Source organism: Bombyx mori, chromosome 5, assembly GCF_030269925.1.
Source record: "Bombyx mori chromosome 5, ASM3026992v2".
Lineage (NCBI taxonomy): Eukaryota > Metazoa > Arthropoda > Insecta > Lepidoptera > Bombycidae > Bombyx > Bombyx mori.
Genome location: NC_085111.1, coordinates 6,240,106 through 6,254,967, shown reverse-complemented (window position 1 = coordinate 6,254,967; position 14,862 = coordinate 6,240,106). Strand labels below are relative to the sequence as shown.

General features: G+C 37.0%; 1 protein-coding gene across 1 annotated transcript in view; it reads left to right on the top strand.

The window, feature by feature from the left end:
• Positions 1–14,862, top strand: part of LOC101737319 (arfGAP with SH3 domain, ANK repeat and PH domain-containing protein) — a 60,368-nt gene extending 45,506 nt beyond the window's left edge. The window contains exons 5-16 of the mRNA XM_038010867.2: positions 113–358; positions 616–877; positions 1,473–1,697; positions 1,842–2,064; positions 2,678–2,858; positions 4,188–4,469; positions 5,597–5,716; positions 6,100–6,301; positions 7,770–7,892; positions 8,570–8,694; positions 10,343–10,540; positions 11,023–14,862. Coding sequence (XP_037866795.1) covers positions 113–358; positions 616–877; positions 1,473–1,697; positions 1,842–2,064; positions 2,678–2,858; positions 4,188–4,469; positions 5,597–5,716; positions 6,100–6,301; positions 7,770–7,892; positions 8,570–8,694; positions 10,343–10,540; positions 11,023–11,220 — 2,385 coding nt within the window. The 3' untranslated portion in view covers positions 11,221–14,862. The remainder of the gene's footprint in view (positions 1–112; positions 359–615; positions 878–1,472; positions 1,698–1,841; positions 2,065–2,677; positions 2,859–4,187; positions 4,470–5,596; positions 5,717–6,099; positions 6,302–7,769; positions 7,893–8,569; positions 8,695–10,342; positions 10,541–11,022) is intronic.

The window sequence follows — 14,862 nt, the reverse complement described above, 5'->3', positions numbered from 1 at the left end:
GGAGAGACGTGCCCACGCGACTTCTGGCGACACTCTGTCTACCGCAAAACTGGCGCAATTCCACTTCCCGAATGTTTTTTTTTTTTTTAAATTGTCCGTTATATTGTTGCAGTACCTGATCAAGTTCAATGAAATAAAAACCAAAAAAGGAATCGAGTTGCTTCAGCATTTAGTTGAGTACTATCACGCGCAGACAAATTATTTTCAAGACGGCTTGAAGACAATCGAACATTTCGGTGTTTATGTAGCTGATCTGAGTGTCCAGCTACAGAAAATTAGACAGCAACAAGACGACGAGAGAAGGGGGCTCCTAGAATTGAGGAACATGTTGAGGGCAGCAGCGCCACAGGATCGAGAGGTGACCATTATCTAGTATTTTTTACGGCTTACTCTCGCGTTTTTTAATGTCACTATATTATTTCCGACGTTTTGAATACGTTACAGAATTCGTAGATACGAACGCCTAAGGTGTTATTCTTCGACATATAAATATTTTGCTAACTACCGTCTATTTTTCTATAAAAAAATATTTTTATACTTTTCATTTCGCACAAAACGCATTGATGTGATCGTTCAATGAACAATTACTGAAGGTTGTAATGTAAATTTTTCTAGGTAGCCTCTTCGGTGGGAGGCTATTCTCTCCACCAACTGCAAGGCGATAAACAACACGGGGTGACCAGAAGTGGTTACCTTTTAAAAAAGTCCGAAGGTAAAGTAAGACGTGTTTGGCAAAAACGTCGCTGTCGGGTCGCCGCTGAAGGTTTTCTGGATATATTCCATGCCGATGAAAACAAGACTCCAGCTAGAGTTAATCTATTAACGTGCCAAATCAAAGTAGCCGCAGACGATAAGAGGGCGTTCGATCTAGTCTCATGTAAGTAAATTGAGACATCTATATATTAATACGTGAATCAAAAACTTTGTACCCCTTTTTACGAAAATTGCGCGGACGGAGGAGTATAAAATTTCCCACACTTATAGAGAATATAGAGAAACAGTGCCCAATGCTAATATTTTTTTAAAATAATGCATAAAACATACATTAAATCAATAAAGAAAATATTACACACACTATCATGTATTTGACACACACGCATGTATACATACTATTTGTTTATTGTCAAACTTTGTTATTGCTTAAAGTCTGTGGTCAAATTGAGAATAGGTTAATATTGTTTATCTTTAATATTATTTGTCTATAGTGTAATTTTGTCGAAATCTGTGATTGTAGAAGTATTATTAGTCTTTGACAATAGAACCTTAATAATGTTCAAATTTATAATTTCAATTAATTATAGTCGAATTTTGACTACTCCGGGACCACTAGTAATAATAAGTTGATAATGTATAAATTCGCATAAAACTCTAGGACCATTTTTGTACAAGAACTCAGTTTTAAGGTACATTTTGCGACCGCCCCGGCGACAACATTACATTCTTCATAAACAAACGAATGTATTGCTTGGCAGACAACCGTACCTATCACTTCCAAGCCGAAGACGAGGCCGAGCAAAGGGCTTGGACATCAGTTCTGGTGAACTGCAAGGAGGGGGCCCTGATGAGAGCGTTCCACCAGCAAGTAGGCGAGAGTAGTGACTCCGGTCATTCACTGCTAGATCTACAGAGATCTATTATACGCGCCGTTAGATCAATGCCCGGAAATCAAGTTTGCGCTGATTGCGGTTCGACAAATGGTATGATGGCGTTTTCTAAACATTTCATTTAAGATTACTGTGTATTACGTTTTTTGTTTAGTAACATTTTTTTTTTGTATCCTAAATGCTCTCACTGAGGATATTTATATCACTTGGATATTTATAAGATTATTATTTTTTTAGATCCGACATGGCTATCGACAAATTTCGGTATAATAGTTTGTATCGAATGTTCTGGAAGTCACCGAGAACTCGGCGTTCATATATCGAGGATTCAATCTTTGACTTTAGATAGACTGAGCACTTCGCAGCTATTACTGGCCAGGAACATGGGAAATCAGATGTTCAATGAAGTCATGGAGAACACGCTCGATGATAGAGACAAACTCACGCCCGAGAGTACGATGTAAGTTTATATTAATAAGACTGATTCAGTGTTGCATTTCTATATTTATTTTTATTACTTAGATGGGTGGACGAGCTCACGGGCCAACTGTTGTTAAGTGGTTACCGCAGCCCATAGACATCTACAACGTAAATGCCGCCACTCACCTTGAGACATGAGTTCTAAGTCTCCGTTTTAAGAGTATTTCAAACCGAAATGCATTACTGCGATAGGCAGGGCGGTGGTCCTAACCCCAGTAAAAGAAACCAATCCCTACTAATATATAAATGTGAATGTAAGTTTGTTTGTTACGCTTTCACGCGAAAATTACTCAACCGATCATCATGAAACTTTGTACACATATTCTTGGAGGTATTAGAAGTAACATAGGATACTTTTTATTAAAAAAAAAAACAATTTTTTTACGAAAAATTAAAAAAAAATTGTCAAAAAATCTCAAAATCTAGCGTCTTCAACGCCATCTACCGGTTCAGTAATGAAGTTCCAATCCTGAGTGCTGTAAATGAAGTCGCGGGTAAAATTTAGCGTTATGCCAAAGTAATTATTCCACGCGGACGAAGTCGCGGGCAAAAGCTAGTTATTACATACAAAAAACTTATGATAAATGTTCCAGGGAAGAGCGTCTCAGGTTCATACGCGAGAAGTACGTGTACAGAGCGTGGGCGGCGCGCACGTGTCGCGACGCGGCCGAGCGTCTCTCCGAAGTCGAGCACGCAGTCAACAACGGACACTTGCAGAACCTGTTGCAGGCGTACGCTGAAGGCGCCGATCTGGCTGCGACGCTTCCTTGTTCGGTAAGCCTTCTAACGGTACAGCAGCCTTTCCCAAAGTGAGCGATAACGCTCTCTTGTGTTTGCTGCAGGCCTAAAGGGGGGCGGTATGATGCCCAGAAAAAAATGGGGGCGTTGTGTAGAGGTTTGGGAGGCGATTTCTAATTTTTATCTAGGAGGACTCTTAGACACCGATTGAGCTTTCGCTAGTGGTTTTTAAGTAGGTGAAAAAAGGGGGGCGCTAAAAAATAATTTATTCTCAAAGTGGGCAGTAGACAAAATAAGTTTGGGAACCCCTGCGGTACAGCGAGAGCGAGTACTGACAAGTGACGTCATCAAAACATCAATAGAAAAGGCACATTGCTTCTCTCTTCTGCTGTATTGTCTTGAAGGCACCCCGTCACACACGCGCCCTAGGGAAATAATGATTACATAATTTGAACATGAGTGTGCTTACTTTAGAATTAAAAGTAAATAGGTATTAGGACTTTCTATTAAATATATTCATTCGCAAAAGGCAATACTGACACGCTGATGTCGTGTGTTTTGTTTATATGACCATTAGAGTGAGTATTCGGTCAGATGGAGCGTCAATTATTAACGCTATGTATAAATCGAAATCCACGTGTTTAATATTTAAAAAATTAGTATACATTCCCTCGCTACAGTGAAGGGACCCGTTCATAGGAATATCAAAACTCAACCAATGCACTATGAGCTTCCGCTTTAATGATATACATAATAATATGTATGTTCGTTTATTTTCTTGTCTAAATGGTAAACGAGTTCACCCTACCTAAAGTGGTTACCGGATGGACATCACAAATTGAGTGCCGACACCCACCTTGAGACATGAGGTCAAAGTTGCAGTTACGTCAATTTTCCGGCGTACAAATGACATGATGGTGGTCCCTATCCGCGCGTAAATGTCGGTTGGCGATTTCACTCGGAGAATGCTGCTGCCCATTCGCCAGTGAATCAATTGGTCACCGTTCTAATTTCAATGACATAAAAACGTATGCCTAATTAATGATTGCAGTAAAAAATTAACCGAATTTTTTTTTCAAATCTTTGGACTATATCTTGTGTCAACATTAGGTGCTTATTGTGGATACCTCTAGAAAACACTTTGATTTTTTAGTTAGATACACGACAAATAGTCGTATTTTAAAATTAACTATTAAAATAAATAGATTATAAATTCGATTAAAATTCGATTGAGGGCTCTATGTCCCTTTAAATAAACCACATATTCGTTGCTGTTTTAATTTTTGTTATTTTTCAAATCCGTTTATCTTTCAGTACATTAAATTCGTATTAAATTGAATCGAATCTCGGTACGTCCATTTACAGGACTGCGGCGAGACAGCCCTCCACTTGGCCATATCGCGGGAACTGGGCGACGGTTCCTGCTTGCACATAGTCGATTTTCTAGTCCAGAACGGTGGTTCTCAACTGTTAGACAAGGCGACCTCGACCGGCATGACGGCTCTGCATCTGTGCGCGGCGACCGATCGAACGGAACCGATGAAGTTGCTTCTCAAAGCCGGCGCCGATTCGTCGGTCAGGGACGGCAGCGGTCGGACGCCCTTGCAGATAGCGAGGCAGCTGGGCCATCATGGATGTCAGGAATTGGTAAGATTATTTTTTTTATGTTATAACCACCAGGACGAATCGTGAACGAACTGACAGCCCTTCTGATATTGGCTTAAGGCGATCATAGTCTAGTCCCACAGACACAACCCACTGAGTGTCTCGCCGGATCTTAGTGGGTCGCGTATCCGATCCGGTGGTAGATTCCGCGAAGCACGGCTCTTGCTAGGGTCAGTGTTAGCATCACTCCGGCTTGAGCCCCGTGAGCTCACCTACTAGCTAAGGTTACGCTGAAATAGCCTCTCAAGGCTATCAGCTTAGGTAGGAAAAAAAAATGGTCTTGACAACAGTGATACAGTTGTTCGTATTGAAACACTAGTCTGAGTATAAATCTCTTTAGAATAATGGGTATGCTATTTATTAAATCGGGGCGCGAGCGGCAGAAATTGAAAGGATTGGTGTATATTTGTGTGAGCTAGCTAATAAGACATACTCAATATTTCTGATATTATGAGTTATTGGGATCTGCTAGCTTAAGAATTTTATTATTTATTTTATATTCCACCGTTCAAACCGGAACATATTACATCTTTGCTGCAGATATAAGCTGACTTTTAGTGTCTACCTGTGAGGTTTTACAATATGCTTCAACGCCAGTCTGATTTACCTGTTATCCTGGTATTACTGATATAGATTAATAACGATGACTACTTCCGATGAGGTGGACCTTTAAAATTTCTATAAATAGCAAACAAACAAGTCTTGTAAACGACGGTCATTTCATTTCAATTAGCCTGGCGATTAAATACCAATTATAGGTAAAAGACAGGAAAACTTTATCAGATGTAAATAAGGAAATGATAAAAAACCTCAGTGTTAATTTTGTACGAAACTTAAAAACTAAATATGTAATATTTTTTGAATAATTTTGAGAATCATATCGAGCAAGATGGAGGGACTGCTGATCAATAGCCTTTGCAGTAGGCACTTGGAAGGAGAAAAAAAATTTAAAAAATTTAATTGTATAAAATGTATATAATGATAGTTATGTGGTAGATTTTTTAAGTTGCTAACATAGATTATAAGTAATTATTACTAACAAAATGTTAAGGTTTTAAAAAAAAATCAGTAATAAAGTATTAATATATATATAAATATTATTGTTACAGTTGGAGAGTGTGGATAAGAGAGATAAAAACATATTCGAGAACATAAATATAGACTGGAACTTATCGCACGACGACGGCTCAACTGACTTCTCGGATGACGACACTGTTATCGACGAAAGAGTGAGTGTCGTTAACTAATAAATAACTTACCCTTTACAAGACAGTTTGCTTAAATATATAAAGATGAAACGTGTGAATAGTAAAAGCATTGATTAAATCGATATCAATAAAAACAAAAAGTATCACCCTGTATATTTCGAATGGTTTCTTTTTTTTTTTTTATATTTTCTCATTTATTCCGTGCTAACTGAATGACTCGCTCGACAGCCTCTACAGGGCGTCAATATCAATGACTATCCTCTTGACATTTCAAGCACAAAATCGGATACACATTTTGGATAGATCGTTATTACACATCCCTTTATGTCATACCACAATTTTATTTTATGTGCCACGATCCTAATTCCACATAACATGCGATGTTCATTTTTATATTTGTTCAGCAAAACGGTAGCGTTACTCCGGAGAAGAAGTGTCCCCGTTCCCGGCCACCGTCGTACGCGGGTGGGTCGGTGGGTCCGGGCGCGGCGCCCGCGGGCAGCGCCGGCGGCGACTCCCCCGTGCTGCGGTCCCGCTCGTCGACCTGCGATTCGTTACACCACGCCCCCCCGACGCCAACTACGCTGCCAAGGAAACCTAACGTCTGTGAGTAAAATGCAATAAGTCAAAATTGGCGAGCCAGAGAGAATGCGAAGAATGGAGGCTTTGTTCATATTTTTCTTTTAATGGCTTACATGTGTGGACGAGCTCACAGCCCACCTGGTGTGGTTGCTGGAGCACATAGACATCTACAACTTAAATGCGCCACTCACCTTGAGATATAAGTTCTAAGGTCTAAGGTTCACCAGTAAACAATAATTCAACTTCTTTATAATTAAACGGCCGTCTGGTGTAGTGGTAAGTGACATGGTCACTACACAAGGAGGTCGCGGGTTCGAATCCCGTCAAGGAAAGATATTTGTATGATAAATATAAAATGTCTGTTCCAGGGTTGTGGATGTATATTAAATATATGTATGTGTATAATAAAAAATTTACATTCATTTCCGTTATCTGGTACCTGTAACACAAGTTCTTTACGAACTTAGCTCGGGACCAGTTAACGGGCGTGATCGATTTTAATAAATAAATAAATAATAAAAATTAACTAATTGTTATTGTCAAACCGATATATGCTGTGTGCGCTTTTTGAAGATTAATCGAAGTGGATAAATTAAATGAAATGATGATAAATTCTCTATGATTGAACGAAAATCCCGTTCTTATCAAATATGGCGAGGCAAGGAGAATATGGAGAATGGAGGCGAAATGTGCATTGGCATTCGTATTTTTTTAATTTTTTTATTGCTGACATGTGTTGAGGAGCTAACAGCCCACCTTGTGTTAAGTGGTTACTGAAGCCCATAGACATCTACAATGTAAATGCCGCCACTCACCTTGAGATATTGGTTCTAAGGTCTCAATATAGTCACGACGGCTGCCCCACCCTTCAAACCGAAACGCATTACTGCTTCACGGCAGATATAGGCGGGGTGGTGGTGGTTCCTACCCGTGCGGACTCACAAGATGTCCTACCACCAGTAATTACGCAAATTGTAATATGGCGGGTTTGATTTTTATTTCACGATGTTTTTCCTTCACCGTGGAAGTCAATCGTGAACATTTGTTAAGTACGTATTTCATTTAAAAAATTGGTACCCGCCTGCGGAATTCGAACACCGGTGCATCGCTAGAGACAAGTGCACCGGACGTCTTATCCTTTAGGCCACGACGATTTATTATATTATATATAAATTCCTCTGTCAGTAATGCGCTGAATCCAGCACCCGTATGTTAAATCATCGTTTTCCTAAGAAGTCTCATAACTAATTGAAATAATAATGTAATATAACTAATTTAAATCGATTTTCACAATACTTTCACTAGGGGCTGATATTAGCTCACCTTTTTTGTAGTATCGTAAACCCAGGTTGATTGCTATCGTTCTGTTTCTTTCTATTAACCTATTTTTATTAATTATAAGAAGAAACAGCATTTTATTTCATAGCATTCAGCGAGAATTTATAGTGGTCAGCACTCACGGTGATTGTATGTTGTTGAATGTTGATTTCAGATAACATAGGCAGCTTAAAGAAGCGAGCGGCGCCCCTGCCCCCCGCCGTGGCGCTGTCCCACCCCCCGCCGCACCCCCGCTCTACTCCCTCGCCCTCCGCCGACACCACACGTTCACTTCACGGTACGGGAAACACTTAACCAACTAAAGTATGCAAATTAATTCAGAACTGACTTACTTATTTTTTCCTACCTGATGGACTGAGGAACTACTGACGGACTCGCAGGTGAGCTCACAAGCTCAACCTGAGAGAGTTTACTAACACTAGCCCTAGTAAATGCAGTGCTTCGCAAAATCTACCGCGGAATCGCGACTCCTTTTTTATTTATTTTTATTGCTTTATTGGGTGGACGAACCCACGGTCCATCTGATGTTAAGTGGTTACCGGAGCCCAGAGACACCTACAAAGTAAATGCCGCCACCCACTTTGAGACCTGAGTTGTAAGATCTCACTTTTAACAGTACAACGGCTGCCCTGCCCTGTCAAACGGAAACGCATTACTACTTCGCGGCAGAAATGAGCGGGGTGATGGTACCTACCTGTGCGGACTCACAAAACGTCCTACTACCAGTAAAAAACCCACTTAGCTCAGTGGGCTTTGTCTCTATAAGTTTAGTTCACTCGTCGAAGTACCGAATCAGTTCGACGAGGACGGTGACCGACGCGTGAAGAGCCCAAAAGCACTGAGGGTCGGAGGATCCAACAAGAGAAACCTATTTACATAAGTCATAACTGTGCTATTATAGCCCAACTAGTTCTAAACATGTACATATAACTGAAGTAAAACATTTAATTTCAGTTATCAGCACAGCTTCGGGTGTGAAGCATCGTCCCCAGCAGCCTCCCCCCACCCCGCCGCCGACCGTCTCCTCGCTGCACAACGGCGCGTTTCACCGCGACGAACCGACGCCACCTCCCAGGAAGGTATGACGTGACTCAAATACATACTCTGACAACATCTAAATTATATTAAATTAATTCACAACGAATAGTCATCGAAATATTTGAAAAAAGAAAAAGGAACTGCGAAGTGTTGCAACTTAAAAAAATTGCCATAGATGTGGCCACAATATTAATAGATTAGTATTCGTTTTACATATAATGAGTGTCATGGATATTACGCAAAAAAAACAGTAATCGGATTACTTTAATTTAATTAATATTCCATATTAAAAGCCCATTTTTAAATTCGTGTTAAGAGTACACCGATCTTTGTGTACGAATGCCTATTTATAGTAAATCTCAATCGGAGACTGTAAATAAATGTATCGGTATGAATTGTTAGATCGATAATAGTAACGACACATTATATATATAAAGAAGAAGTACGAGTTTATGTTTGTTTTTGCTTCAGAAGAAAAATAGATTACACCTGGAAATGGCTGCGAAAGCGAAACTCAAAAGGGTAAAGATTAACAGAAATGAGAAATTAGTGTATTTAAAAAGCTTACCCTTGTTTGTTTTACGCCCCTTATTAATACTGTATTTTTTTTCAAAGAATAGCACTTGTATAATGTCCTATAATAATTTAACTTGAATACGGTACTGCACTGTGAAATAAATTTGTGTATTTTTCCATAATCCTATCGCATTTTCTGGCTTATAGTTTTTTTTTTATCTGGAGCTTCTAGAATTGGCCGGCAATATCCTATTGCAGTCACGGATTTTGATTCAATTATTGTATATATGGTGTTCTTATAACCTTTGGACCTGTAATTATAGTATAGTAATTATTACATGAAAAAATCACTTAAAAAATAACAATAAAAAAGAGTTTTATCTATCTATCTACTAAGTTCTGATGATACTGGTCACCCCGAAACGGATTTTTGATTTCATTACAGGCATTATTTTATTTTATATCAACAATAATTTATGAACCGGTTAGAAACATTTAAGTGATGTAACATTTTTTTTAATCCAAGCATAAAGCTCTTGCCTAATAATGCTGCCGCATCGCCTCAATGACTCTTTTGTCATATCTACTCTTTCTAGCAATCTTATGATGCTTGTAGTGTACTTATTAGCGTTATTATTTCCTATTGATGATGGGAATTTAATACAGAGGCATTTTTAAATAACAACTTTATCCCCGTGACAAATAATTATATCCCCATTTAGAAGCTTTGATAAGTGAAATACTGCAAATACTATCAATCAAAACGAATTGAAAACACAAATAAAACGTGACTTGTAAAATGAATTGTAAAAAAAATATTCAAAAATATTCAGTCTTGATCGTTTTTGTTCTAACAGTTGTGGTTTGTGTGAATATTTTTAATACGCATGATTGAAAGTTACTGTAAAAAACGAAATAGTTATATATTTATGTAAATCACAGACAGAGAATACAAAATTCTGTCACTTTTAATATTAAAATTCTTATGAAACATTTTCGATTATATATCAATCCTATTTGCTTTTAGTTAATTTGGAACTCTTCAAATGCCTCAATATAAATTTCGATAAAAAAAAATTGTGATTAGTTGACTGATGAAACTCCAATAAATTATAATAAATTACTGGGGATAATTATTATTACTAATTTTTAAAATAATACGTTGCCTTTCAGGAATGTTCTAGTCAAGACTCGTCATTAGAGTTGTGCGATATAACGGATTCGTGCTTGGACGAGAGTCGGTTGCATTCGGCCATGTCGTGCGACAGCTCGCGGTCCAGGGACCGATCCAGGCGCAGCGACAGTCGGTCGCTCGACGTCTCCGACACGTCCAGCGTGCACTCCAGATCGCCGTCTGCCTCTATCACTATGGTAGGAGAAACTCCATAAGGCCACTACATGCCATTAAGTATATTGACAAAAATACAGATCGATTTCTACTAAAATATAACGTTGAAGTCGAGATTTAAAGATAAGAAAAAAATTGGTGCGCTGGCGACTTGGTGCAGGTGAAAGAAGTGAAACTTCTTTTGGCGGTCTGTAGTATGAAATTTCTCTTGTAATAGGAATGTTGTGTATAGGAAAAAACGCCCTAGCTCGCTTTGTCTTTTCCCTCTGTTCATAGTCGAGTGGTTCGCGAGACGCCCTGTTTATTTTCTCATTCTCACTCTTCCTAAATTGTATCTTTTCTCTCTAGCCGTAACGAATCTGTCGCGCGTTAAATATTACTCTCAACGCGCCTAAAGAAGTTTCACTTCAAAAAAAAAAAAATCAAACGAACCCCCTACAAAATAGATATTAACAAAACATTTGTGACGATAAAATGACTGATTAATTTTGAATTTGAATGGCAGATGGGCGGCGTCAGACGGTGTCGGGCTCTGTACGATTGTTCGGCGGACAACGAAGACGAGCTGTCGTTCCGCGAGGGCGAAGTGATCGTGGTCATCAACGAACGCACCGAGGACGACAACTGGATGGAAGGTCAAGTCGAGGGCACGAGCAGGCGAGGGATGTTCCCCGTCTCTTTCGTTCACATGCTACCCGACTAGTGATAGATGAACGCGTCGAGAATGAACAGTTCAGTTTCGGCGGCGTGATCGTGGTACACACACACACCGAACATAACATACGCCTCGAATTGAGAAGCTCCCGTTTTTTAAGTCGGTCAAAGCGAAAACCACGGTAGTGAGGAGACTGAAGTAACTCAACACCTATGCTCTGTAACACAAACGTACGAAAATTACGTTCGTCTAAATGTAACCTTGTATTAATATTCTGCTATTAATGTAAGTGTATTTGAATGTCTAATCTGCTTATCACTAAAAAATAATGAACACCATAAAAACATTTTACTAAATAGTCCATAAAATACTATGAACTTTGTAATAAAACTTTCGTAAAGGCCTAAGCATTGGTTTTCAGTTCCAATTGATTCTAATGTCAACATAAACTAAAACATCAATTTTTTTTTAAATATATATTAGAATGCTGACTGATATTATTCGGTTTTGCAACTCGTCAAGATAATCGAAATTATTTTTACGATTTAATATCTCGTGTCTCGTCAGTTGTCCACGACAACGGAAATTATAAAGTATTTATTGAAGCGTCAGAAATAATAAAGGCGAGACAATTTCATATGATTTTCCAAGTAAAGCATAAATTCTGGTCAGCGAACTCTGCTTTAGCTCTTGCGTCGGATCCAAGTTTGCTCTTGTAATTTGACGTCATTCTTATTTTGCAGGCTTAACTAGGTAATTCCAATCAAAAGTTAAGTCAAAGATCAGTATTTGCAACCCCTTCAAATTGTTTTTAAATTAACCATTTATGACTTAGTTAAATTAAAACATGGCATTAATTACGCAAATTAAAACACTACATGATGTGTACTCATGATGTGAAGGTAGAATTTAGAAAATAAATATAAACTAATTTATTTAATTGATTTTAAGTAGCTACTGGAACTGTTTACTGATTCGTGAAAAGAATAGACGGTAATTGTATACAACCTACCATCCTATCACCATTAAAATATAATAAAATAGTTAAAATCTTAACTGTTTAATTCGCAAGCAAAAATTGACAACTGATAATCCTTAATTAGTTGACCAAAGCTAAAGCTGAGACCTCTTTGAAAAAGGCGCTAAGAAAATTTATTTTTTACTAAGAATTTACAATTCGTCAATACCTTGACTGCCGATCAATGTCAATAATAAATAAAGTACTATTTTAATCTCAGTAAAGAAATTTCATTATTATTAAAAAAAAAATGACACCAATAATATCATTAAAAGATTGTGCATTGGCCGTCCTAAATGGGATTTTATACTTTTCTTTTTTAAACTTTATACAGTAATTTTATGTATTTGAGGTATCACTTATCGATAAAGGACGAACTGTTTTTTTACGTGTGCTGTAAAGCCTATAGATTTGCGAACCAATTTTTTGTACTACTTTGTAATATAATTCATAAGGAGCAAATAAAAGGGCAATAAAAAAGCCCTCAAGAGAACATTTTTGTTTACGGTATACGGTATGCGTTTTTGAATATTTTTTTTAAATTAACGGTTGAGCATTTAAAGTATTAAAATTAAAAGTTTAATATGTAGAAAGTGTTATGATTGAATCAATACGATTTAGTAAAAGAAAGAAGCGACGTAGTTATGTATACTTATGGTTATGGTAGAACCATTGATTCAGTCGCAGGCGAATAACGCTTATGATGTCATGTTTCAATTTAATTTAAAAAGACTTATTGTTGCATATTCATCTTCTAAATGACATGTCCTTCTTCAAACGAGGCTTGTGGAGAGTATTAAGCGGTAGGCAGCGGCTTGGCTCTGCCCCTGGCATTGCTGAAGTCCATGGGCGACGGTAACCACTCACCATCAGGTGGGCCGTATGCTCGCCTGCCTACAAAGGCAATAAAAAAAAAACAATTGTAATTACATTATGAACAAGCAATCCATTTTGATAAATTTGATCCGGATTAAACATTTGAAATTTTAAAATTGGCAACATTTTCTTCAAAAATTGAATTGAAACATAGAACATAATTTATTGTACAGTTCAAATTAATAGTGATTTGCCAAAAATAAATATGTGATCTGTAGTTTGGAGATATAGAGGTATAGTATAATATATTCAGCTGTGAACTCTTGTCGGACCAGTGTTTCTTGTATAGTTTGTTCGTGTAGCTTGGTATTGCTGTGTCTTAGACCGTTGGTGCATGCTTTCTAGATTTCGGTAGTCTAGCGGGACTGGTTTTCATTGTATAATCATTTCACTACTCATTTCAAATCGCCATCTTTGTTGTTTTGATATGGGGGATTAAATAAAACTAGCCAATCTGAATATTTTCAGTTGAGGGAACTGCTCCAGGTTTTAACTGCGCGGTTAGTATATTTAAAATGCGATGAGGCAATGTAAAGCGCATGAAACATCCTTCAGCCGCCCCGTTAAATGAGTGAATGACATTTGAAGGACAAATTTTGTGCGCTGTGTATTGCGGCTTATCAATAAAATTAAATAATAAAGTTTTAATTCTTAATAGGATATCAGAAGTTTTATATTATGGCCGTCACAAATATAAAGCTTAGTAAAGTAAATGAATTCTATACAGTTCAACTATGTTAATATCATTCGGTAGCGGTTCCCTTGCACTCTAGATTTTTAATTAAATTAAAATGTTTTTCGCGGGTCGAAACAAGATTTAAGTCACAATTTTGTATCGTATCGTGTGAAATGAATTTCTCGACGTTTCTTTAACTAACCACCTGTATTTGGTTTGTTTTTACATTTTTTTTTAAACTAGTGTGTGAATTTCGTAATTCGTAAATCTCGTTTTAATAGTAACTAACTATATTACAAATATTGGAATCACACAATTCGGACCAAAGATATTAAAATTTATTGGAATCAAGTCTCGCTCATAAATTGAAAATGTATATTATTCTGAAGAGAACATCTGCATAAAGGCAAATAAAATTGTTTTGTATAACGTCATAGCTGAATTAAGATTGTTAATTGTTAAATCAAATTCTAAATCTACACTAAAAAAAGTAACAATATACAATGTAGCCGGCAGGGCAAGTTAATGTCCTACAAATCTGAAAACCCATGAAAAAAATCGGAAAAAAAAACAGTAAACACTGTCCCTTTATATGCTTTCTATTTAATATCGGTCTAGTAATATTTTTAAAATTTTATAAGTAATAGGTATTTATAGTATTAGTATTTATATTTTAACTCAATTTCAATTTTGTTCAGTGTTCCTAAAATAAATTACCCATTTTATTAAATGATAATGATCAAAATATGTAAACTTTAAAATGATCTTTTATAAACTGTAAATAATAATTTTGTGAATAATTTAATACCTATTTACTGGATATTTTTTATACAGTTTCTTAAGTGTTCAGAATATTTGTAGTAGTCGCTTACCCCAGCAGGCGACATTGTATATTTGTTACAAAAAATAATAAAATATCTAAGAAGCCTGTATTATATTTCACTAATATTAATTGCTACCAAACACATTCCCTTGTATGTAATGTTGTAATGTTTTTGTATATTTAGTTTCGTAAATATAGTTTGTAATTATAGCGTGTCAGTTATAATGTAACAGTTACCTAGTTTATTGCGCGTGTTGCCATACGAAAAATATTGAATACATATTTTAATATTCCTAA